This window comes from Mustela nigripes, chromosome 15 (genome assembly GCF_022355385.1).
Source record: "Mustela nigripes isolate SB6536 chromosome 15, MUSNIG.SB6536, whole genome shotgun sequence".
Lineage (NCBI taxonomy): Eukaryota > Metazoa > Chordata > Mammalia > Carnivora > Mustelidae > Mustela > Mustela nigripes.
Window position 1 is genome coordinate 73632003 of NC_081571.1, and position 27210 is coordinate 73659212.

The 27210-nt window shown below is 40.8% G+C and overlaps 1 protein-coding gene across 1 annotated transcript in view; it reads left to right on the top strand.

The window, feature by feature from the left end:
• Positions 1-23966: 23966 nt before the first annotated feature.
• Positions 23967-27210, top strand: part of TM9SF2 (transmembrane 9 superfamily member 2) — a 61536-nt gene continuing 58292 nt past the window's right edge. Inside the window, exon 1 of the mRNA XM_059378344.1 lies at positions 23967-24297. Within this exon, the coding sequence (XP_059234327.1) occupies positions 24127-24297 (171 nt within the window). The 5' untranslated portion in view covers positions 23967-24126. The remainder of the gene's footprint in view (positions 24298-27210) is intronic.

The window sequence follows — 27210 nt, forward strand, 5'->3', positions numbered from 1 at the left end:
GAAACCCAAGCAAACTCCCCGCCCAGCACCGCATTCACCCCTGCACAGACTCTATCTCAGTATCCCCCGATCAGACCCCAGAGGAAACTCAGAGTCGGTCGCAGGACATACTCACCCACCCACCCCCCACCTTCTGCTTTAGACGTTTTTTAACATCATGCATTAGATCTGAGGCAATCCACTCTTCAGTAATAACTTTTCCTTTACACGTAGTGTGCTTAAGTGGTTCGAGTCTAGAAGGTATTCTATTAAGTAGAACGGTAGAACTCACTGCACGTTCAATGATTCATCTCAAACCTAATGAAAAAATACTGAAAATTTTTGAAAAATGTTTTTGAAAATACTGAAAAAAATGATGAAAAATTTTCATCTGAAAAATCCCTTTTTTAATCCATTGATTCATTTTTAGAGCAGTTTTAGGGTGAAGGAAAAATGAACCACAAGTACCCAGCATCCCTGCGTACCCTCACCTCCCCATACAGCCCTTCCCTGTTAAGAACGCCCTGTATCGGTGTGGTCCATTTCCTACCATGGATGAGCTGGCGCTGATACATTATGATTAGCCGAAGTCTGTAGTTCACATTAGTTCCACTCTTGGTATTACACACTCGGCGGGTTTTAACAAATGTATGACAGGTTCCTCCCATGATGGCATGAAACAGAATTGTTTCACTGCCCTAAAAGTCCCCTGTCTTCCACCTGTTGGTCCCTCTCTCCCTCCCCACCAAAGAAAGACGTGGGAACCGCTGCCAATAATTTTGTCTAAACCCTCACCAGGCTCCTCTGAGCTCTTTCTTGGCTATGAAGACTAGAACCAACACTACTGTAGTCACTAACAGCTCATGACCCCATCCTAGGATGACCCTAGCCCCCCTTACAGTACCTGCCTGAGAAAATTCAAGGCTCCCCAAAGAATTGACTATTTGAGCCAACACCTGAAGATAGGGCTGCTGACCCCTGTCCTCTGTGGGAGGGGGGGGCGCCTGCCTTCCACAAACTCCAGCTGGCAAACGCAGATGGGTTTTATATGGATTAACTCCCCCATTCTCGTTTTTTGTAATTTTTCACTTCGTATTCTCCTTTCCCACCCCCTCCTTCTCTCCCTAAAATGCCAGCCGCCTCTGTACAGATTAAGGTTGAGTTCAGTCCACTCTAGTTTCACTTCCCCATTGCAATTGTTCAAAATCTGCCCTTACCGCTGGAGCTAGTGCCCAGCCTTGCTCATCTTTGATATGGCTGATCTTTTTACTGTCTTTAAAGTTTCGCTTTTTCTAGAATGTCCTGTAGTTGGAATCATACAGGATGGAGACTTTTGAGATTGGCTTCTTTCACTTAGCCACGTTTGAGTTTCCTCCATGTCTTTTCATGGCTTCATGGCTCATTTCTTTTTATCATTACATAGTCTGAATGTATGACAGTTTATTTCTCTGTTCACCTATTGTAGGACATTCTAGCCATTTCTAAATTTTGACAACTCAGAATAAATCTACCATTGACATTTGCATGCAGGTGTTTGTGTGGGCAAAAGTTTTCTGGAAATGTGGTGTTTGGTTTGGTTTTCTACCCAGTATACAGTCTTAAGTCATCTACAAACTTGCAGAATAAGGACCCTTAATGAAATGGAGAATGTAACATACACAATGCCCAATTAACTCGGCTATTATCCTCTGCATTTGACTTTAGAGAGAACAAATATATAAGGAAACAAGCTATTAGAAACTTGTTTTATAAAAACCCCACAGCTTATATGTTATCCTGGGATTGTTGCCGTTTATACTTGCCATTATATCTGGATCTGTATCTACATCTATTTAATGGGCATTCTAACTATACTGTCCAGTTTTGAGAAAACCTTGAATGCTTACCTTGACCACAAAGCTCTGCTAAAGAGCTTCCTACATTATGCCATGCTTGGTACCATGTGATGTCACAACACACTGGGACTCTGGCCACACTGGTTAGACCATTATGAAGGGCCTGGTCCAACAGCAGGAGGTAGCTTTGGAGATGCCTTGACTTAGCAGGGACAAGGTAATGGGTATCTTTTGTTTGGCCTACAAAAAAATACTCCCTTCTTCTGAAAAAAAACAAAAAAAACAAACCAAAAAAAAAACAATAAAAAACATGGCTTCAGACCATGCGGCTCATATTTAACAAGAATTGTGACCACAGCAATTAGTCTTGGCAGGGGGCGGGGGGTCCAAAACGATGTTGGACCAATCACAAGCTTTGTCCTGAAATATTTTAATTTAGAATTGTGAGTCTAAGATTAATTTTCTCTCTGAAGATAGTAACACAGATCTCTGGAGACGTCCATCATCATGTTCCCTGCCCCGTGCCAGTAAACTCTGTGAAAGAGAAGTAGAGCTGTCATGTAGAAGTAGAGGACAGAGTCAAGGTAATCTTCCAGGAGCCGATTCCCACTGTTCCTGAGACCCCTGTGTGTCCTGCATATGTACAATAATATCCCCTTTTAAACTCTTTTGATCTGGGTTTGTGTTATCAGCTGAATCATGTCCACCCAAAATTCACATGGTGAAGCCCAAAGCCCTGGAACTTCAGAACGTGGCCTTATTTGGAAATAGGGTCCTTGCAGATATAATTAGTTAAGATGACATCATTAGGACGGGCCGGGCCCTAATCAAATACAACTGGTGTCCTTATAAAAATTCAGTCACAGACTGAATTTATAGAGTGAACACCGTGTGAACATGAAGACAGCCAATGACAAGCCAAGGAGAACAGCCTGGAACCAACCCTTTCTTGGTAGCCTTCGGAAAGAACCAACCTTGTCGCCATCTTGATCTAGGACTTCTAGACTGTAACTACGAGATAATAAATTTCTGTTATTTAAGCAACCCAGTTTGTAATGATTGTAACAGGACCACTGGAAAATTTATAGAGTTTATGACATGTGACCAAGAATTCTGACCATAATAAGCATCCTCTCATGGACAGTGAGGGATAAATCACTTTGGTCTTCTCTTAGGGAATGAAGGTTCAATGAGTTGACTGAGCAGTCATAGCAGGAACATTAGATGTGGAGACATTGATAATTATCCACAAGAATGGGGCCCTAACCTAGGGGACTACAGACTCTCAAATTTTCATGTCTTCCGAGTTACTATCCGATGACTTGAGTACTGTTTTAATTTCCTTTGAAGCCAGCTATATTTGATATGGAAACACTTGCACTCACTCTGTGCTATTACCTGAGCTACTTTGAATGTGCCCTTGTTCCTTGCAACCTGGAAGAACTTGAAACCATAAAACCAATACTACATTTTTTAACTGAAATTTTTATTGAGATATTGATCGATTCACTTGTTAGAAGTAACAGAGAGATCCAATATCTACTCTACCAGGTTCAGTGGTAGTATGTAGCAAAACTAGAGTGTAATATCCCCACCCGTATTTGGCATAGGCACAATCCACCCATCTTCTTCAATTTTGTTTTACTTATGCTCCTGTGGGTATTTAGTTCACAATTTTATCACCTGTATGTGTTCATGTACCCACCCACAGTCAAGATGTTGAACAGCAACAGATTCTTTTGGTAAAGTTTTCCAGCAGTAACGATAGAAAAAAGTAGTTTTTGGTAAAGCCCAGTTTAACATAAAACCCAATAAAACAGATCCATTGTATCCCAGCTGGCCCATTTGCTTCCTATACTTCCTATACATTCTCTTAAAACATTATTAACATTTTCTGTAGTTGTGTGTTATTCCCACTAACTTCCATTCTCCACAAGGGCAAGAACTCTGTCTCGCTTGGTTACCACTGTCTTCCAAACTCCCAGAGGCAGCCACTTTCAACTTTCCTAATTATTATTTTTATTTATTTAATTTGTATTTATGCCCAAATTTCTAAACAATATGCTTATGATAAATTAACTCTTTTTTTCTAATGAGATGATATCAATTGGCTTCTATCATGATCAATCAGTATTATTCTTTCTTATATCATTACAAACACATACACTTTACAATCCTCCCAGGATAACAGTTTGCATTGCTTAAATTAATATAAGGACTTTACATTAGGACAATATAAGTTTTCCTTCTGTTGAACCACATGAGCATTGTAATAAAATTCCTTTACTACAAAACTGATTGTTCTCAAATTAACAACTAAATTCTCTCTCCATCTGCTTAGTTTTCTATGTCCCTATGTTAATTTTTCTTCCAAACTCCAATAGTCATACACATAGAAATCATTTGGGTTTCTTTTTCTCTAACTTTTTATTTTTTTCCAAAATTTTATTAAATTATAATTAACATATACTGTATGTATATGTTAATTATATATACATACAGTAGAATTCAGGAGTAGAATTCAGTGATTCATCAGTTACTTCTAGTACCCAGTGCTCACCACAAATGCCTTCCTTAATGCCCATCACCCATGTAGCCCCTCCCCTACCTAGGTTTCTTCTTCTTTTAAAATTCCTTTGTCCTCTTGTTCCAATCTGGGATGAAAGATGGCTCTTTGTGCTTACTGCACAGTGCTTCCTGTTGTTTTGATTGTTCTGAGAAGTCGTTTCCCTGTTAGTCTGTATCACGTGTCCTACTTTCATATCTTTTTTCTTTCCTGGCTTAGTCCCTCATTTTATACAGGACACATTCCAGGAGCTTCTTAAGAAAAGGTGCGCAAGTGGTAAAAATTTTGAAGCCCTAAATGTCATTGTTTATTTTCGTACTTGATAGTTTAGCTGGGAATGGGATTCTAGAGGTACACATGCCATCTCTGTTTCCTAATCCTTTGTTTCTTGTCAGTAATCAAGTACCAAATTTATTTTTCCAAGGGGTATAAATCATTCAAACCACTGTCTATTTCTGGCTTTTGTTCTCCTCAAACTCTTGAAATTCTCATTTCCCCTGGCTTCCATAATTGTGTCCTCTCCTGGTTTGCTATTGCTTGGGCTTTTCCTGTTTCTCCTCACCTTTTGTCCACGTACCCCTTCAATTTCAGTTTTCCTCACAGTCATGGGCTTATTTATGATTATGCTAGGCTCCTGAGAGAAATAATCCAATAGTAACAAAGGCTGGAAATAAAAGAGGCTTCAAAACATAGAAGTGTTTTTCTCTCTCTTATAAATGAAGTCCAGTGGGAATAGAACCAGTACAATATGGCCCTCCAAATGTCCTCAAGGATCCAAGCTTCTGTCTTTCTGCTCTGCAATCCCAGAACTGCTGACAGTGCTCTAGGCATCATGTCTACTTTTCAGGAAGATAAGAGGAAGGACTGAGGGAAGAAAAAGCGTATCTGCTGTAGCTTCCTCCTTTTAGGGAGGTTTTGTTTGTTGAGTTCCCATCCAACTTTGGGACTCAGGGCAAATTTAGTCACATGGCCACCCCTAGCTATAAAGAAGCTTAGGAAATAAATCCTTTTACTAGGTATTGTGTCACCTGGATACAGAAGAGAAATCAACTGGTTATTTGCTGGGCAAGTAGTCATCTCTGCCATGGCTAGTATAGCTCACGCCCTTGGCTTTGACTCTGGTTCAGCATCTGTACCCCTTCCTTTGGTGACAACACCTCAGTTCTCCCTCCCCCATTGCCTGAAGTCCTGGCAGAACTCCCAGTCAGGATGCCTCTATGTACTCTTGGCCAAAGAGTAAATACCTGATCTAAGATAGGTCAATCACTTCCTCTCTTCCTGTAACTTGACTCTTGAGTAGAGTATCAAGAAGACTGGAACTGACAGAAAGAGATTCAAACAACGTCCTCAAAAGATTCTCCATTAGATGCATGAAATAGTTCTGATTTCTATCAGTATTTTCTTTCAATTCTTTGAGATGCCTCCATCCTTCTGATAAATTCACCCTTTCTTCCTTAAGTTAGAATCATCTTCTCCTGCTTGCCATCAAAGCATCTTACTTGCTACCACTCTGCCTCTCCCATCTCCACTCTCAAGGCCTCTGCATGCACACCTCCAGAAGGCACCATTCATACTGCATTCTACTGAGCTGTGAATGGTGCCCTTGACATGGTGTAAGAAATTACCCTATCATGCCAATTTGTTCTCTATCCCCCTGCTAGAGTTAGCTTTCTGATGAACATGTAATGACATTCTGCTTCATTCCTTGGAAACCTCCAATGGCTTCCTAATATTATAAATAATAAAAGCCAAAGAGAGTTCAACACACTTTGTAATATGGTTCCTATTGGTTTTCTTAGCACTACCATCTACTACATGTTCCTCCCTTTCACAGCATCTTGCACCCAAGGCTGGGCATACTGGACAAGCCATATTTCAATACATCCAGTGTTCTTGAACTCCTGTGCCTGGTCCAATGTGGGAATCTCTTTCCTTTTTCTCCCAGTACCTCAGCGGTCAACGTCTTAACCACTGTTGACATTCTACTGTCACTGACCTCCTAGGTCTTCTGTTCAGAATGTATCACCTCATCTTCAATGACCATTATACTATGTGTCCCTAATTACTATACTTCCCATGTCTTGTTTGTAATGATAGTCTTTTTTTTTTTTTTGAGAGAGAGAGAAAGAGAGAGTACAGTATGTGTGAGCAGGGGAGAGGAGCAGAGGGAGAAAGAGAATCTCAAGCAGGCTCCACACCCAGTGCTGAGCCCTACGCAAGTCTTGATCTCATGACCCTAACATCACGACCTGAGTGAAAACCAAGTGTCAGACACTCAACCAACTGAGCCACCCAGGTGCCCCTCCAATTATAGTCTTAATTAGATGTCTCTTTCCTCCTTTTATCATGAGTCCCTAAAAGACATTGACTATCCTATTTGGTTTCCTGTAGAGCTCCTCACTCAATTCATGTTTTCCATTCAGCAGAATGGAAACCTTTAAAATTGGACAGAAAGTGGTGCAGGGAGCTGGAGAGACTCACTTTGGGGAATTGTAGGGAAGTGATTCTTCTGAGCTGGCTTTGTCCTCTTCTGTTAGTCCACCATACAATCTCTCTCTTAAACTCTGTGCCCGCAGCTCCACTGAGGCTCCGAGTGCTTTTTCAGCTTTATTATACCAACACAACCAGCAAAAAAATCTTCATCTTCATGTAAATTTCCTTTAGTTTATTACTAATGAGCACCATGCAAAGAACCTGAAAGAATGAATTCATTAAATGAATAAATCCATTAGGAAAGAACATTTTCTCTACAAACATGTTTTTCAAATATTGAATGACCTATGACCATTTTTGGAATTCTGTGTTTTGAGAGACACTGAGTATACATGTGATTTAAGTAATATCTTGGACAACAATATCTTAAGTTTTTAATAAAGGGAAATGTACAATTGTGTACATATAAAAGAGGGTCACATTAATTATTCTATTACTTATTTTCTTATTAAAACATGTCAGACTATATGCAGAATAAAAAAATAATAGAGTTTAAGGGCAATCATCAAGGAGTCTAATTTTTTTAAAGATTTTATTTATTTATTTGACAGAGAGATTACAAGTAAGAATAGAGGCAGGCAGGGAGAGGGGGAAGTAGGTTCCCCACTGAGCAGAGCGCCCAATGTGGGGCTCGATCCCAGGACCCCGAGACCATGACCTGAGCTGAAGGCAGAGGATTAACCCACTGAGCCACCCAGGCACCCCAGGAGTCTAATTTTCCTTCTTAGAAATTCTGAATACTTAAAAGGGGGATATATTTGATAACTGTGGTATTTTATTTTAGTGGTTTGTTCCCTCCCTGATAGAACACTTGTCCCTGTAACTTCTGTGAACTTTGGTTGCTTTTGACCTAACATGGTGACTCATTTTCTTGTACTAAAGCACATACTGTAATCTCCTAATAAAAGGTCATTATATTATCTGTTATGGTCCCCTTGAAACATCCTCATTCTTTTTTTTTTTAATTTTTTAAAAAAGATTTTATTTATTTATTTGACAGAGAGAGATCACAAGTAGGCAGAGAGGCAGGCAGAGAGAGAGAGAGGGAAGCAGGCTCCCTGCTGAGCAGAGAGCCCGATGCGGGACTCGATCCCAGGACCCCAAGAGCATGACCTGAGCCGAAGGCAGAGGCCTAACCCACTGAGCCACCCAGGTGCCCTGAAACATCTTCATTCTTGATTCTCCTGCAGAAGAATTCCTTAGTGATGGTGAGAAGGAAGGAGGGAGGGAAGGGTGAAGAGAGGGAGGAAGGGAAGAAAGAGCCTCCTGCTTCCTCTCTGCTGTTAGTGATCACTGAACCAGATTCAGAAGTGAGTGTCTCAAAAAACTAAACAGTGACTCCACTCTAGCTTTTTCTTATTCTTTTTAAAAATACTTTGTGTAGGTCTCTTCTGTGTCTGGTTTAATGGAAAACTCAATTATCTGTTTCTGCATTCAATCTGTTGCAGTATCTGGGGTTTTTGTAATTATTATTGAAGTATGGTTGACACACAGCGTTACGTTAGTTTCGGTTGTGCAAACAGTGACTCAACCACGGTAGAGATTGTCACACCACGAGCTCACCACAAACGTAGCTGCCATCTGTCACCATATAACGTTATTACAATACCATTGACTATCTTCCTGGTGCTGTTCCCCTTTCAGCTTTTTCTTAAGATTTACTCTTTCATTCAGTCTTCTCTTTCCTGTGGGAGTTGTTAATATCATATACAACATCTCTTTTTCCTCTGTGATGTCCCTCCAGGCAGGCTGTGGACCATTCGTCATTATGCTAATCCTCTAAAACCTCCTCGACTCCCCAGCTCTGATTTTCTGGTCCTGGTAGTCCTGGTTCTCCTCCTCAGAATGTGTCCCCTGTGCCTCAGTCATAGGAACCCTCCAAAAGCCTTCCCCAGCTACTCTGGTTACAACCTCCTCTCAGCTCCTCAGTAATGAGTAATTTGTCACCCTGAATTATCACCATTCTTTTGTCTGGCTTCCTCATTGAACAGGAAGCCCCTCAGGAACAGGAGCCTTTGAAATCCACCCTCAGTGGGGAGTTGATGAAGCCCACCTTTCTTTTCATTTTCTATCCAGGAAAATGTTGCCACCTTCCTCTTGAGCGGACACACGGGTTCAGTTAGGTCTCAAAAGGCCTCACCTGGCGTCTCATCACCCGTTAGACGAGCTCTAGACACTCATGTGGTTCTGGATGACTCAGAACTTGTTCTTTCTACCCTCATCCCCAACTTGCTCTCCTGTCTCCATAAGCTGTGCACCATCTGTTCCCCTCTAGATCTCATCTCTTTTCTTCTGTCACGTAGTTACTTTGTTCTTGGCTATTCTTTTTTTTTTTTTTAATTTTTTTTATTTATTTGAGAGGCAGATGAGAGAGAGAGTATGAGCCGAGGGGTGGGAGGGGGAGGGCAGAGGGATAGAGACAAGCAGACTCCCCACAGAGCAGGGGGCCCGATGCAAGACTCGATCCCAGGAACCCAAGATCATGATCCAAGCTAAGGGCAGATGCTTAACCGACTGAGCCACCCAGGCATCCCTGTTTCTGGATATTCTAACACTTCACATTCACTCAACAGTAAAAACAGAAATAACCCAACCTGAGAACTGAGTATTACTAGACCATCAACTCCTATCGTATAAACGCTCTAAGCTTCTTTTCCCAGCTATGAAACCACTTCCCCTGTTCAGTGCTGTTCGAATCCTGGTTCCTTCTTTTGATGTTTCATATAGTCCTCTGGACTTCCATAGTTAAGGAAAGAATGGAAGACAACCCTCATTCCTCTCAAATTCATCTGTCTTTAACTCCTTTAGAACATCTGCTCTTATAAAATGACAAAACAGTGAATTTATCCATCTTTCTCCCCCCCCCAAAAGGATCCTAAGATTTAATTTTAAAGTATACAGATGATATAATATGTAAACATTTCAATAGCTCCAGACAAATTTAAAGTGCCCCACTTCCAGTCTTCACTATTGTCATCAGGCTGGCATGAAGCCTTCGAGATATTTCCTATGCATGTACACATATGTTTGCGCAGCTGTGGAAACACACAACATTTTTTGTTTTGTTTGAGTTGCAGAACGATTCATGGAAGTCAAGGCCAAACCCTTAAGAAATTACAACATGTCTGTTCTAGCCTTTTGTAATATCCGTGCCCCGTGTGGTCTAGCACTCAAGGCAGCCAGTTGCTCACCATCAAACTGCCAAGCAAAAGCACAGTGCTTGATAGTCACTGTGGATTTTCAAGAAACAAGTTGTCCTGGAGGATGTATGCGTGTAGCCTCACTTCCCGCTGGTAGCTGCAGCGGGCAGAGATGAGGGAGGCTGGGCCGCCCAGGGAGTGGTTGGAAGTGTTGGTTGCCACAATCCACTAGGGGTCTGCTCTCAGAGCCGGTTCTCCTGTCAGGATCTCAGGTCTGTCATGGAGGGGGCAAATAATGGGTAAGTAGGCTAGATGCCTACCTGGAACTTCGTGTAAGTTTTTTGCTCTAGATTTTTGGATAAAGCCATTGAAAAATTTCACCTAGCATAACTTTGGTTCGTGTCATAAAGTAAAATCATATAAGCCAAGTGCTGTTGGAACAACATGGTTTCCTGATGCTTCTTAGTTGGTAAAAAAAAAAAAAAATAATAATCTGATCTGTTTATAAGACAAACCAAAATGATGAGAACAAGAAGCAAATACTTGATCTATGGTATTGCATCATTACCCCTACATTTTCCATTTCACAAGAAAGTCTGGCTACATGCCATGAAGTGGAATCTGTTGGTTAATGGATGCTAATGGGAGACCTAATGGTACAGCAGAAGGCCAGGACACCTTGTGCTGTGGCCCATGGCAAATCACAAGATTTGTGGAATGAAGACAGCACTGCCAGTTCTCTCATAAGTAAAAGATACATCTTATCCAAAAAATATTTTTCCCAATAACTCAGTGAAGTTTCTTTGCCCTCCAAAAGCTGAACCAATAGGAAATAATGGCCAGCATCACTCAAGTTTTCCTATAACAAGATTTATTTACATATATATTACCTATTTAAAGAAAATCTCTTCATAAGTGAAACATCTGTTCATTCCTTTTAAAACTGGAAATATGCCATAATCAAGAGGGAGGAAATCACCTGTGTTTGCCTGCATGGAAATAAACCATGGTAACATTTGTGTGTGTGTAGATCAATGGAGCAGAATAAAGAAACCAGAAATGGACCCTATGGTCAACAAATCTTCAACAAAGCAGGAAATAATATCCAATGGAGAAAAGAAAGTCCCACTTCAACACATAGTGTTGGGAAAATTGGACAGCCACATGCAGAAGAACGAAACTGGGCCATTTTCTTACACCATATGCAAACATAAACTCAAAATGGATGAACGACCCAAATGTGAGACAGGAATCCATCAAAATCCTAGAACAGAACGCAGGCAGCAACCTCTGTGCCTCTGTGCAACACAGGCTGCGGTGTTCTGGCTAAACGTGTCCCTAAAGACAAGAGGAACAAAGGCGAAAATGAGTTATTGGGACTTCAACAAGATAAAAAGCTTCTGCACAGCAAAGGAAAGAGTCAATAAAACCAAAGATAACCTACAGAATGGGGAAGATATTTGCAAATGTTTTATCAGTTAAAGTGTTAGTGTCAAAAATCTATAAGGAACTTATCAAACTCAACACCCAAAGAATAATAATCTAGTCAAGAAATGGGAAAAAGGGGGCAGCTGGGTGGCTCAGTGGGTTAAAGCCTCTGCCTTTGGCTCAGGTCATTATCCCAGGGTCCTGGGATTGAGCCCCACATCGGGTTCTCTGCTCTGCGGGGAACCTGCTTCCTTCTCTCTCTCTCTCTGCCTGCCTCTCTGCCTACTTGTGATCTCTGTCTGTCAAATAAATAAATAAAATCTTTTAAAAAAATGGGAAAAAGACATTAACAGATATTTCTCCAAAGATAACAAATGGCCAATAGACACATGAAAAAATGTCAACATCACTCAACATCAGGAAAATACCAGTCAAAACCACAATGAGATATACCTCACACCAGTCAGAATGGCCAAAATGAACAAATCAGGAAATAACAAATGTTGGCAAGGATGCGGAGAAAGGAGAACCGTCTTATGCACTGGTGGGAATGCAAGCTGATGCAGCCACTCTGGAAAACAGTATGGAGGTTCCTCAAAGATGTTAAAACTGGAGCTACGCTGTTACCCAGCAATTACAACTACTAGGTAATTGCCGCAGAGATATAAATGTAGTGATCTGAAGGGGTACCTGCACCCCAAAGTTTGTAGCAGCAATGTCCACAATAGCCAAACTATGGAAAGAGCCCAGATGTCCATCGACAGATGAATCAATAAAGAAGATGTGTACATACACACACACACACACACACACACACAAGATATTACCCAACCATCAAAAAGAAAAATCTTACATTTGCAACAATGTGGCTAGAACTAGAGGGTATTATGCTAAGCGAAACAAGCCAATCAGAGAAAGACAATTATCCTATAATTTCATTCATATGTGGAATTTAAGAAACAAAACAGGAGCATAGAAGAAAGGAGAGAAAAAAGAAGACAAGATGAAATCAGAGAGGGAGACAAACCAAAAGAGACTCTTAAACATAGGAAACTATGGGTTACTGAGGGAAGGAGTCGGGGGATGGGGTAACCAGTGATGGGCATTAAGGAAGGCACATGATATAATGAGCACTGGGTATTGTTTACAAGTGATGAATCACTGAACTCTACCTCCAAAACTAATAATACACTATATGTTAATTAACTGAATGAAAATAAATTAAATTTAAAAAATAAAATTAAGACCCAATAAAAAATATAGTTACTCCAAAAAAATTGTATGTGTGCCCTTTCATTCTTTTTTCTATGTTTATATATATATATTCCATTTTTAAGCACTTCTTTCTATGAGTTTTAACACACATACAGATTTATGTTACACCCACCAAAATCAGGATATACAACAGTTCTGTCACCATCCTCAAATTCCTCTTGCTATCCCTTTGTGATCATATATTATTTTACCCCTACTCCCTGGCACTAGCAAACACTTCCCCGTCTCCATGGATTTGGGTTTTTTTAATTTCATATACATGGAATCAGAGAGTGTATAATCTTTTGAGATTGACTTTTTTTCCATCAGTGTGTATGAAATTCATCCAAGGTGTGGTGTGTATCAATAGTTCATTACTTTTTATTGTGGAATATTCCACTGTACAAATGTATCATGGTTTGTTTATACATTTACAGGTGAAAAGGCACTTGGGCCGTCTCCCATTCTGGTCATTGTGAGTGGAGCTGTTATAAATATTTGTATACAAATGTTTATGTGAGCCCAAGCTTTCATTTTTCTAGAGTTTAAATGCCTAGGAGTAAAGTTACTGGGACTTATGATAACTGTATGTTTACTTTGTAAGAAACTGCCAAACTGTTCTCCAGTTTGTTACATTGTACCTTGTTACATTCTTCAACAGCAATACCTGAGCCTGCCAGGTGCCCTATATCCTGGCCAGCATTTGTTATTGTCCCTGCATTCAATCTTAGACACCCTAATGGGACATAATGGTATCTCAGCATGGCTTCAATTTGCGTTGTCTTATTGCCTGATGATGTTAAACAGACCGTCTTCATTTGCTATCTGCATATCCTCTTAGATAAAGTGTCTGTTCACGTCTTTCACCATTTAAAATTTTTTTTTTCTTACTGTTGAGTTTTGAGAGTTCTTTATATATTGAAATCAAGTCCTTTGTTGGCTAGATAATTTACAAATACTTTCTTCCCACCCTTAGTCTATCTTTGCATTCTTGTAACAATGGGTATCCATGTTTTAAAAACAAAACTGAAATTAGAAAAAGCATGTTATTTTATAATGTATCTCTTCCATTTAGCAATGTATCTTAGGCATTTTTCCATGTGATTAGTTCTTAGCATAATTCCAATGGCTGCCGACTCCTCCCTTGTGTGGATATAGAATCATAAGATATTTAACAAACTCATCTGTTGAACACTGATGTTGTTTTCTATTTTTTACTGTTAAAAACATCCTTGGAGATAAATCTTTTCAAACATTCTAAATATTTTCCTAGGACCGGATCCTGAGAAGTGGAATTGTTTTTTCAGATTATCCACATTTTCAAGGCTTTAAAAAAAAATACATAACGCCAAACTGTTCTCCAGAAAGGCTATTTAAGTCAAATCATCACGGTATGAAATAACACTGGGTACTATTGTTGCTTTTTAAATGTGTTTCCTAGGTAGCTTTAAAAAAAATATCTCATTGATTTTTAAAAATATACCTTCTTGGGGCACCTGGGTTGTGCAGTCAGTTAAGTGTCTGACCCTTGGTTTCTGCTTGGGTCCTGATCTTGGGGTGGTGAGATCAAGCCCCATGGCAGACTCCATGCTCAGTGCGGGGTCGGTTTCTGATTTGTCTCTTCCTCTCCCTTTGCCTTTCCTGATCCTGCTCTCTCTCTCTAAAAATCGTTAATCTTTTAAAAAATATCATTATTTCATTACAAATAGGGCTGAATATTTATTTAAGTGCCTTTTTCCATTTGCATATTTGTGTGTGTGTTTGTGAATTATTTCTTTGTGCCCTTTGTGTATTTTTGAGCACCTTCCTTGTTTGTTTTAAAGATCTTTGTGTGTTTTTATATAGTAGAGTTTCATCTTTTCTTATTATTCTATAATAACTCTTTATTGCAAATGTTTTCTCCCAGCATTTCATTTCAATCTTCCTTAATGGTGCGGCCCCCCCCTTTATTTTTTTAGATTTGATTTATTTATTTGACAGACAGAGATCACAAGTAGGCAGAGAAGCAGGCAGAGGGCGGGGGGAAGCAAGCTTCCTGAACAGCAGAGAACCCGAGGTGGGGGGTCGATCCCAGGACCCTGGGATCATGACCTGAGCCGAAGGCAAAGGCTTTAACCCACTGAGCCACCTAGGCACCCCTTGGTGCGGGCCCCTCTTGAGGCCTCATGTGAATCTTTGTAAGTGAAGGATCTACTAGTGTGAGGGTTGCCAGATTTTGCAAATAAAAATAGTAGGGGTGCCTGTGTGGCTCAGTCGGTTAAGCATCTGACTTTTTTTTTTTTAAGATTATATTTTATTTTTTAAGATTTTATTCAAGATTTTTTTAAGATTTTATTTTTTTTAAAGATTTACTTTAAGATTTTATTTTATTTTTTAAGATTTTATTTATTTAAGAGAGAGAAAGCTTGCAAAAAGGGAGAGAGAGGGAGGGAGAAGCAGACTCCTCACTGAGCAGGAGCCCCATGTGGAACTCTGTCCCAGGATCCTAAGAGCAGGACCTGAGCTGAAGGCAGATGCTTAACCAACTGAGCCACCTAGGTGTCCCCTAAGCGTCTGACTCTTGACCTTAGGTCTTGATCTCAGGGTTGTGTGTTCAAGCCCCACCTTGGGCTGGCTATATGCTGGGTATGAAACCTACTTAATAAACAAACAAACAACAAATGGTTTTTAATAATTATGCTTGAAAATATTATTCTTTGTTTATCTGAAATGTAAATGTAACTGGGTATCCTGTATCTTATCTGGCAACCCAGCCAAGATCACATCTGCAGGGTAGTATGGCTGAATTGGCTGTTTGGTTCCAAACTCAGCACATTCAGTGAAAATTGAAAATTTAAAGGCCAAAAGTGCCTTTAAAAGTCCTTTAAAGGGGCACCTGAGTGGCTCAGTAGGTTGGGCATCTGCCTTCAGCTCAGGTCATGATCCCAGGGTCCTGGGATGGAGCCCTGTGAGGGCTTCCTGCTCAGCGGGGAGTCTGCTTCACCCTCTACCCTTCCCTCTCCCCCTGCCTGTGCTCTCTCTCTCTCTGTCTCTCAAATAAATAAATAAAATCTTAAAAATAAAATAAAAGGGCACCTGGGTGGCTCAGTCGTTAATCGTCTGCCTTTGGCTCAGGTAATGATCCCAGGGTCCTGGGATCGAGTCCCACATCGGGCTGCTTGCTCAGCGGGAAGCCTGCTTCTCCCTCTGCCACTCCCCCTGCTTGTGTTCCCACTCACTGTCTCTCTCTCTGTCAAATAAATAAATAAAATCTTTTAAAAATAATAATAATAAAATAAAATAAAAGTCCTTTAAGAAGCTTTCGAAGATCAGCCCCTATGAAGTTCTGTGTTCTATCTTATATAGTAATTCATTTATTTATCTTTTTTTTTTTAGAGTTGGGGGAAGGGGCAGGGGGAGAGGGAGAGAGCAAATCTCAGCAGTGAGCATGGGAGCCCAACACCGGGCCCCATCTCACGACTCTGAGATCACGACCTGAGCCTAAACCAAGAGTTGGACTTAACTGATTAAGCGACCCAGGAGCCCCCCCTTATATGGTAATTCTTTTGCTCAGTGAAGTTAAGATCCTCTTAGAACTGTAGGAAAGTCCCTAGGCAGATATCTGGTCATTCAAACCACTTCACTCCGTGTAAATAGGTACGAGAGGAAAAAGGTGAAGAAGTTTAAGTGTTCCTGTTTGCCTACAAGGTTTTTCCGGCTTATAGCAGTTTCTAAAATGTTTAACAAGTATTTATTGGTGGCTGTAATTCAGATATAGTAGCGAAATTCATCTCACATGAGCATTATGCTCTAAAATTAGCTCTCAAGGAAAACATGACCAGGCTGTGACTCCATCGAATTATTTTTATACAGTCACCCTTCGGTCCATGCTCCCCAACTCCCTTAGTCCAAATTGTATGTTCAATAAACATTCTGACCCCAAATTACTCAAATATTTTTCTTCTGGGGGAACATGTATATTTTGGCCCATTCAGCAGCTGCTTAAGCGTAATCATGGTGATGGGCCTTACAATGCCTGTTATGCAATCATGTGCTGTTTTAGGCACCCTTTGTCTTTATTTCTTTTTATGGATGTTTTTCTAAAAACTTTGCCCAACATTTTATTTTAGTGAAATATATCTACTGATACTCAGAAGTTTCAAACCAATCATTAGCCAAGAGTCCAAAGCAAAAATATATAGAAAGATATATTCATTTTTCAGAAACAATTCATGAATGACATTCAAATCTCATGTATTTCTAGCATATTTGAAACATTCCCAAGAAATAAAAAATGTGTAATCCTAGCCTAAGTTCATTTTGAATAGGATTTGGTTTGTAATAAAAGGTTCTGTCAGGGCACCTGGGTGGCTCAGTGGGTTAAAGTCTTTGCCTTCGGCTCAGGTTGTGATCCCAGGATCCTGGGATCGAGCCCCACATCGGGCTCTCTGATCAGCAGGGAGCCTGCTTCCTCCTCTCTCTCTCTGCCTGCCTCTCTACCTGCTTGTCATCTCCGTCAAATACATAAAATCTTTTTTTAAAAAAAGGTTCTGTCATATTGTCTGCATTTTCTTCCATATTATTTCTATAACATACATATAATATTCAATATATTTCTATGAATATATATACATATAACATATATATATATACACACACATATATAAAGGTTCACTCAGATTGTTTTTTTACATATTAGGTACATTGCTTTTGTTGGATAATACCATCTAAGTACATGAATTTTCTCTTTATGTGCTAATTTCCAACTCAACATATTATAAGGGAATGACATGACTCTATTCATGTTGCTGGGGTCTCTGAGAAATCGTGTTCACTTTTGAATAGATTGGCTAGTCCAGGTATAACTCAAACATTTATAAATAAATATACATACAAAAATACACATACATGAATATATATGTGCACATATATATACATATATGCAAATGTGTGTGTGTGTGTGTGTGTGTGTGTGTATTTAAACCCTTTATTGTGGAAAATTTCAAATGCATAAAAGTGGAGAAAATGGATGGTATACTCACCCTCCTGGGTCCATTGCCCAACTTCAATGATTACCAACTTTTTCACAATGACATATATTTTAATTAACTTTTTTGGAAGCACAAAATACATACATAAAAGTATATAGATCACAGGTGTACAGCTCTCTGAATTATTACAAAGTCACTGCATCCAGGTAACTACCACACAGATTAAAGATACAGAACATTATCAGCATTGGAGTAGTCCTCACTACATGCCCTACTAATCTCTACCTCTTTTTTTTTTTTTTAAGATTTTATTTATTTATTTGACAGGTAGAGATCACAAGTAGGCTGAGAGGCAGGCAGAGAGAGAGGGGAGGAAGCAGGCTTCCTACTGAGCAGAGAGCCTGATGCGGGGCTCGATCGCAGGACCCTGGGATCATGACCTGAGCCAAAGGCAGAGGCTTTAACCCACTGAGCCACCCAGGCACCCAGAGCTCTACCTCTTTATAGGTCTTAAAAGGTAACCACTATACTGATCTCTAACATTGTAGATTACTTTTGCCTGTTTTTGAACTTTATATAAATGGAATCCTGCAATTGTTCTCATTCTCTGTTTCAATTAATATGTTCATGAGATGAATACATGTTACTGTTTTTATTTTTTTAAAGATTTTATTTATATATTTGACAGAGAGAGAGAGAGACAGTGAGAGAGGGCACACAAGCAGGGGGAGTGAAAGAAGGAGAAGCAGGCTTGTGACAGAGCAGGGAGCCTGATGTGGGGCTGGATCCTAGGACTCTGGGATCAGGACTAAGCCAAAGGCAGACGCTTAATGACTGAGCCACCCAGGCACCCCACGTTACTGTTTTTAACAGTAATTTGCTTTCATCGCTGTGTAGTACTCTACGGTAGAACTATATTATATCTATCCATAACACCGTAGATAAACATTAGAGCAAACATGTCTTTTGGTGAATGTAAGAAGGCAGTTAGGTCTATAAGTGAAATTTCTGAGCAATAGAGTACGTGTATCAAACAATTTCCCACCAATTTACACTCCCTCTGACAGTGTATGTGCCTTCCAGTTGTACCACATCCTTATCAACATTTGATGTTGTCAGTCTTTAAATTTTAGCTCTTGTGCTCTGTAGCTGTATCTCACTGAAGTTTTACTTTGCTAATAAGTAATGAGATCAAACATGTTTTCATTTTTGTTGAGCACTGACTATCTACTCTTAAGACGTTCCTTTTTCTTGTCCGTTTTTCTACTTAGTTGTCTTTGAAAAACTGATTTATAAGAATTCTTGTATTGTGGATAGGAATGCTTTGTTGGTTTTATGCACAGCAAACATTGCTAAACTGTATTTGAAAGATGCAGGTTCCTGAAAGAAGGCAAATACATATAAAGTACTAATATTGTTGTTCACTTGTAAAATGAAGGATGAGCCATTTAAAAATCTACAAAAAATGATTACAATCTGAGTTGGAGGTTTGGAGCTTAACCAGCGTCTAATATTTTTGCAGAAATTTCAAGAAAAAGGCAAGAATATCTAGTGATACAGAGGAGTGAACAGCTAGTTAGTTACCCAGACAAGTGGATGGCATTATTTTGGTGAGAAGAACAGCCCCTGACATGAGAATCTGGCCTGGTACTTACAGCTAGGCCTTGAGTATAAACAGTTTCACAGAACATGAACATCAGACAAGGCCACTTTGATTATCATCAAGACAAAACACAACCCCTCTGTAATTATGTCTAAAGAACAGATAAAATCTGAACATTAGCCAAACCACAAAATGACCAAACATTCCCTGTACTCTGGCTAAGAATAGTGACCGCTGTTTCTTTACCAATTACAGCTTTAGCCTCAGTCTAGCCTGCTAACCTTCTAGATAGGGCTCACGAAGATATCCAGCTTTAAGAATTACCCCTGCTTCGTGGCAACATCCAATCCAGAGCAAAACTCCACTTCTGTAAACACTCCTCCAAGTCACCCAACACAAGCTCTGTCCTACAAGGAGTCCCTTTCTAATACTCTCCTACTGAGATGTCCCATGGTTCTCCATGATGTGCATCCTCCCTCCCTGCATTGAATAATAAGTCTGACTAGTAATGAATCCAACCACTGGTGTGTTCCTGATGGCCTTTGGATGGAGGGCATTGACACTGGGGATTTCAGGACAACCTAGCACCCTGAGACAGGTACTTGTTGGGACACTAAAAACATACCTATCTCTGGAATGAATTTACATTAGCCACAGACACAGAAATGGATGGGTAAATAAAATTATTTATTTTTTAAAAAACCCAGAGAGGACAGAAAAGACAAATTTATAGAGATAGAACTGTGGTTGCCTACAGCTGTGTGTGGAAAGGGAGATTAAATGTTAAAGGTCATCTTGCTGGGGGGTGGTCTAAATCTGTATTATGGTGATGATGGCATGATGCAGTAAATTTGCTAAAAATTATTTAATTGTACACTTAAACTGAGTGAATTACATGGTAGGTAAATTACACCTCAATAAAGTTGTTAAAAGAAGACAACAGTAATCCCACAGAACAGCTACTTGAATCCAGCAAACATTCTCTCTCTGTAAGCAAACTACATGGCAAGCTACATTGTAAGTGGAAAGTTAGTTGCTGGGCATAAATTCAGAACAGAATTAGCTACATAATTAGAATATGCGTCTGTGTATCACAGAGACACACTACCATCCATGTTGTAGATGTGGAGGCTTTGGGCCAGGCCATTATCTTCTTCCCAGAGTTCCCAGAGTTGGTGGTGTGGGGTTTCATTTTCCCAGGTTCTGGGAATATGGCTGAATTCTGGCTGAATAATCCGTCTTCTGGATGCAACTCCTCTTTTAGCTTATAAATCAAGTCTTGTCCTGGGAACCATTCTTTCATCTTAAAATTTAGGATTTCTTACATCTTGGCTCTGAACTACTACGAACTGCCTTTAGAGCCTATGATTTAGGGCCAGTTCTATTTCCTAGTTGCTGTATTTAAACCGGGGAAGGGGACCATGGATGGTTTCTTTTGTCTCTTGGACTACCACAGTTTTACATGAGACATTAAAGAACAAGAGGGTTATTTTTTTATCTTCTAGAAAATCCTGGAAACCCATTCTTTACAGGCATACGATCAGCAGACTACAGCTGTCTTTCCTGCAACTTGACAGACATGGGATCGCCAGATAAAATGATGCATGTCCCACGTAATATCTGGGATGTACATGCACTAAAAAAACCTGTTCATTGTTAATCTGAAGTGAAAATTTAACTAGGCATCCCGTACTTTTATTTGCGAGTAAATATGCATAGAAGCCGTAGGAAACGCAGAACAGGCTATCTAAATTACTTTGGCAGAGAGGAGTGGAAAAACCAAATGTCAGATTTTTAAGAGCCTGAAACGGGTCATCAAATCCTATCGGTCTCAGAGGAAAGGAGAAAATCATAGCCTTCAAGGTTTACAGCTGAGTGTGAAGTACCAGTACTTCGAGAAAGGAAGCGTCACACAGGGATGATGAAAGGAAAACTTAATAATTTTTTAGTTTGGAACTGGAATCCCCAGAATTTCTGCACGATAGAGTCCAAGGAAGAGTTACCCTGAAAGGAGGTACTCCATTCTGCAGCCCAGACGAGAGGGTGGGGCGGTCTCCCTAAGCCACGCCCCGAGCACCGCGCTGACACCCGAGGCAGGTAACCAAGGGAACCCCGGGTAAAGGCATTTCCGGGAGAGGCCGGAGCCGGAAATAAGGGGTCCGCTCCTCCCCGCGGCCGGGCCCCGCCCCCTATCCTCCCACAGGGCCGGGCCGCGAGGGATGACGTGTCTGAACTCTGGAGGCGGAAGCAGGGAGGAGGTCGCCGAGGTAGGAGGGGAGGAACCGCGTGCCGGCCTTGCGCATGCGCCGTCCGCGCTCTGGTCAGACAGGTTTGCAACTGGAGTCCGGAGACCATATATCAAGGAGGACTCCACTTCTCCGGGTTTTTGGTGATGCTGAGCTACCGGGGTTAAAGAGGCGGCGGGGTTTGGAACAAGAGAGGTTGGGGACCTTGAACCCCCAGACTACTGAGGTCTCAGCCTCAATGAGTAGCTGATTGGCTGTGGGCAGTCAGCCCCCTTTGTTCTATAAAAGGTTAAATGTATCTGGAAAAACTTAGGTTTATTTCAGCTCTGAAAGTCTGCGATTGTAAATTCAGATTTAGAATTTCTGTGGTCGGCCAGTTCTAGTCCTGTAGTGCTTTCCAGTTACTTGCTCCTCTGATCTCCTTTATGGGCCACACGCTGCTCTAGGCTCTAGGGATGTAGAGATGTAAGATGCAGAGGCAAAGTCTTTACTCCCACAGAGGTTACATAAAAACCGGGAGTGAGACTGTAAACATAACCACATTAATTCCAGGTAGTGACAAGCAGCGTGCGGTGTCTGGTTTAAGCAGAATGGTTTTGAGGGACTTAAAGATTTTAATAAAGATCGCTCTTGGCAAGAGTGGAAATTGAAAGGCAGTAAGTAGTTCCGGAGATCTAAGATTTTGGCTTGGACTAGAGTGCGGCTGGAAAGGAGTTAGTCTTGTTCAGCGCCCAGCGAGCAGAACTTGTTGGACTGTAGGTTGAGAGGGGGCGAAGGAGACATTAAGATTATCTTCCAGGCTTGGGTTCTTGAGCAAGGGGCAGCAGTGCCATTTCCTGAGATGGGGAACACTGGGCAAAGAAGGGTTGGCGGTGGGCAGTGAGATAGTGAAGGCCAAGGAAAAATAAAAGATAGTTAACAAAAATGTTATTTTTCCTTACCTCTTATTTCTAAATGGAGACCATCTGCTTCCTCTTATGTTGGAAATTTCTGTAACTTCAAGTACAGAATAAATCCTTCTCCCTAGGTCAAAGTGGATGTTCAACAGATAGGTTAAATTGCTGGAGGAAGAGGTTCACTCTCTGAACCACACTCTCTGAATGGCCACACTCATGCCCCTTCTAGCTTGACTTTTGTTGTAAAAATGGTTGCGATTTCTCTGTGCCAAGCAGTGTGCTGAGCACTTAACATACTTTTTTTTTTTTTTTTTAATTTAATTTTCACAACCTTAAGAAGACGGACATTCTTTCCCCTCTTCTTTCTAGTTCTACTACCGCGGACCTGATTGATTAATTTGCTCGAGGTCACATTAACTAGATAGTAGTTTCAAGTATTTTACCCTTCATTGTTCTGATTACTCCACAGTAGGGAAGAGTGGTTCTTAACCTTTTTTGTAGAGTCATAGATCCCTTTGAAAATTCAATGAGCGTTGTAAACTCCAGGGGAGGAAACGTGCAAACACCCCCAAGAATTTAGATAGAATTGCCTGGGGCTCCACTTTCCTGAATTACTCGTTTAGCCAATTTGCCCATTCTTGAGCAGGAAGTACTGCCAGGGTTTGATTCCTTGCTGTATAGTCTAAGTGGATGCATTCTCACAAAGTATTCTTTCTAAAGCTCCACTGAATTGACTTTATGCCATCAAAAGCAAGTTACTCCTTGAAAAGCACTCAAGAGAATTCACTCACACCAACACAAATACAAATGCCTAAGTGTACGTAAAAACACGGTAATCGCGTCATTTCAATAAGGAAAGTGTCAGAAACTTGCTCAAAGGGGACCATACCAGATTGGTATTTCACGAGAACTACTTCCTCACCGAACCCTTGCCTGTCTTCCTTTGCAAAGAAATGTCAACATTGTATTTCCGCTCGCCTACTCCCGTTTTTCTCTCCACCTCACTTTCACTCATCCTTGAAAAGATCTTGTTTATTCTGTGCAATCATCGTGTCGCTCAAGAATGTCCCATGGTATCCAATACTTGGAACCCATCCGTGAAAACACCTGAGTATTTGATACTTTCTGGCTAGTTCTTTCCCCTTTTTTTCCGTATCCTGATCCCAGCCAGGTGTCTCCCGAACTTCCCGTCGCCGACGCCGCTTCCATCAGCAGGTACTTTGTGGAACACCAACTCTGTAACAAGGGTCGAAGTGCTGCGGGCAGTGTGGGGAGGAAACCTCACGGTTGTTATGGAAACCTGAACCAAAGAGACAAGCTGGGGGCGCCAGCCGGGCGGTGGGATGCTCCCGGACGCCCCCAGGGAACTCCAGATGGAATTTGGAACCCGACCGCGAACGCGGAAGCAGGCAACCACCTAGTCGGCCCGCTGAAAACCTGGAAAGTGGATTTCCTCCACGCTCCCTCCCGGAAACTCCTCCCGGGGCTAGCAGCCCCTCTCACTGAGCATGTGCAGGCGGCTTTGCGCATGCTCTGTCAAGCTCCGCTTCGGTTTCTGTTGCGGGACCCGCGGTGTCTCCTAGCGCAACCGGAACTGTCCGTGGCGGAGCCGTCCTTCCTCAGCTGCCGCGGTCTTGTAGTCGTCTCCAAGGCTGCCCGTCCCTCCTTCCCTCTTCAGCCCCTTGGCTCGGCTGCCCTTCCCCCGAAACAGCAGTCATGAGCGCGAGGCTGCCGGCGTTGTCGCAACCTCGGTGGCCGGGGCCGCTGCTACTGGTGCTGCTCCTGCTGGAGGCGGCCCCAGGCCCGCGTCCGGGCGCCGCCTTCTACCTCCCCGGCCTGGCGCCCGTCAACTTCTGCGAAGAAGAAAAAAAGAGTGACGAGTGTAAGGTGGGTGAGGCCTGGCGGACCTTGAGTGCTCTAACCGAAGGGGAGCCTTCCTTTACCAGGGAGCTGAGGTCCGAGAGGAAGGGGGCGTAGCTGGGATAGGTCTGGTGTCCCGAGAAGTGCTTGGGTTCGGCCCGGCCGTGAGTCGGAGGTTCTGGAACGGCCTTTGAGGGTAGATTCTGCGGGACTCGGTGGGCCTCAGGCTCGCCTCCCGTCTAGAGGTCCGGGTAGCACGAGCAGCTGTATTTAGTTTGCCTGGAAACAGGGACTTGGTGTGTATGGCGCTCTGTTGGAGTTGGGTGCATGCAGGTCAGCAAGCATTCCACGGGTGCGTGTTCGCTCACAGCCCTGTGTCACGCACTCCGAGAAGTGGACGACCAGGTCTTCTAGTTACTTTTTATTTAATTGCTTCGCGTCCTATTCTACTTTCTTGGAACTCCTGGTTGGTTTTGAGAGCTTGTTTCTTTCTGGGACGTTGGTATTGTAGCTTAACGCTTAGCAGTTCGTTCCTTATTTGTGAATTATAACACCTGGAACCGCATAAACTGCATTGGTTTAAAAGAAAGAAAGAAGGATTGCTGTAATAGTTGAGACCGTTAATTTCTATCTTTTAAGTTAAGTTTTTTTTAACATGCAAAAAATGCACAAGAGCCCACCGGTTAGTTTTTCAGAGAGTGTTTTAAACACTTAAAAAGAGCAGATGACAGGAGAAACGCGTTTTCTTCCTAGGGCATATTTTGAAAACTTTGATCTCTTACAATTTTTACACGCAAGGTTTTCAGTTTAACTGCTAGTGAAGAGTCATAAGTGACTTACTTTTAGGTTATTCGATACAGAGCATCACGATTTACATAATTATTTTAAGTTGCTAACACTTAGCATTGGGGCGTGAGGATCTCTTTGAAACCTTTAATAATTTTAACAATTCAAATAATCGTTCGGCAAACTTTTACAGTCTATAAATAGGTTTATTTACTAAGTTTGATTTATTTTTAAAAGCTGGTGTTTATTTTATTACTGCTAGCTTTACTGTAGCTATGAATTTCAAGCTTATTTTAGGGCATTAAATAAGCTATTAAATTTTTCATAGCATTTTACAGTTTGTTTTAAAATCTTGGATCTCTCAAAATGTCTAAGGATCTTTAAAGTTTACTCAAGTCAGCAGTTACCACTTGCATACTGTAACTCTTGTGCCCTGCAGTGCAAGAAGCTTTCACTCTTTGAGAGTTATGATTGAAAGAATATATAGTGCTTACAAGTGGAAGAGAGAGCTGATCTTGAAAGCACACTGGTTTTTCTGTTAAATATTTCAGTAACCAACCTTTAAAACCTAGTGTTTCGTCTTTAAATTTAAATTTAACGACAACCTTGTATTGTATTCCTGGTGCCTTAGAGACAAAAAAAAATGTATTCCTGTCTTCTGAGGGACCTCAGAGTAAAGGACATAAGTTTATGAACAGATTACTGAAATCTGATACGTTATAAAAGATGTATGTCCAAAGTGCTTTAAAACACAAATGAGGAAACATCTGTGGATTGGAGTCTTTAGGGGAAAGCTGCAGAAAGGAAGTCCATTTGGAATGGACTTTGGAAAATGAATATGAGTGAAATTCACAGGTGATCTGCCTCTTAGATGATTTTTGGTTTCTCAACAGGGCCTTTAAGTAGCTATTTCTGAGTTAACTTGCGGTTAATTTGGGGGAGTCTTTTGGGATTTTTAATTTTCAAAGCTATAGAGATAAAACAACAAGGCAAAACGTTTTTTTCTGAAGTGTTTGGATTTCATCTTTGTTACTAGCTGCTCTCACCTCTTGGTCAATGGAAACAACTCTTAGAAGAGCAGAAAGATGTACCTTTAGCATTTTTCCCCTACAATTTGACTAACTGGGATAGAAAATTTAAAGTAAACTTTAGTGTATCTTGTTGCCTTTCAGAGAAGAAAAACAGTAAATAGTTCGAATTTTCATTACTTCAGTCAGGGTGTTAATTTTTTCCTCATATTTCGTATTTAAGGAGGACAGTCATGTATATACTGTTCAGAAGAGCTGAAGGGAATTATTATTAAACTAAATAATGAAAAGTAAAATGTTACGAATGGGAAAAATTTCCAGAAGCTACTGTTAGCATAGGAAATCAGGAGTTGGATGAATTGGGTAGGATACTGATACTGTTTCCATCAGTTTTTCCATCTGTAAGATAGGGATAATCCTATTTGCTTATTATTTACTCCCCTTGAAAAGTGTTTTTTGCATTTATTAGCGAAGAAGCACAATATTTGTCAGTTGTGATATTATAAAACATTTATTAGTATAGAGATAAAACAAGTATGTCATCAGCATTGTAATTTTTATAATGTAGGCATTACATGTACAGTGTCCTGCATTTAGCTCACTATGTATATTGAAAGACAATCAAAAGAACCCTGAGGATTTGGCCATTTTCTCCTTTCAAAATTATTTTATGTCCAAATTATTGGCAGAGAAAAAGGAGTCCATTGAACATAAAATGCTATTTATATTGCTCTAACTTCTGATTTATGATATTTATATTAGCCTTTGTAAATACTGTGACTGTCTTCTGTGGATTCCTTTTTTTCTTAAACTTACTATCACTACAGGCACATGCTTTTGAATATTAACATAGTGCACATTCTTACTGGTTTTTATTGGCCATAATAATATTTTATTCTATTTACTGTACTGTGGTTTGTTTAACCGCATATAGGCAGTTTCTTGCCTGTAGGGCATTGAGATTGGTCCCAGTTTTTTTCTGTTATGAATAATTTTGCTAGAATGTATTTAGCAGGAATTACTTACATATTCCCAAATATAAAATTGCTAGGTCAGAGGCAAGAAGCAATTTTATAGCTCTATTTAATATTGCCAAGCTTCTTTCAAAAAAGATAGGTTTGGGGGG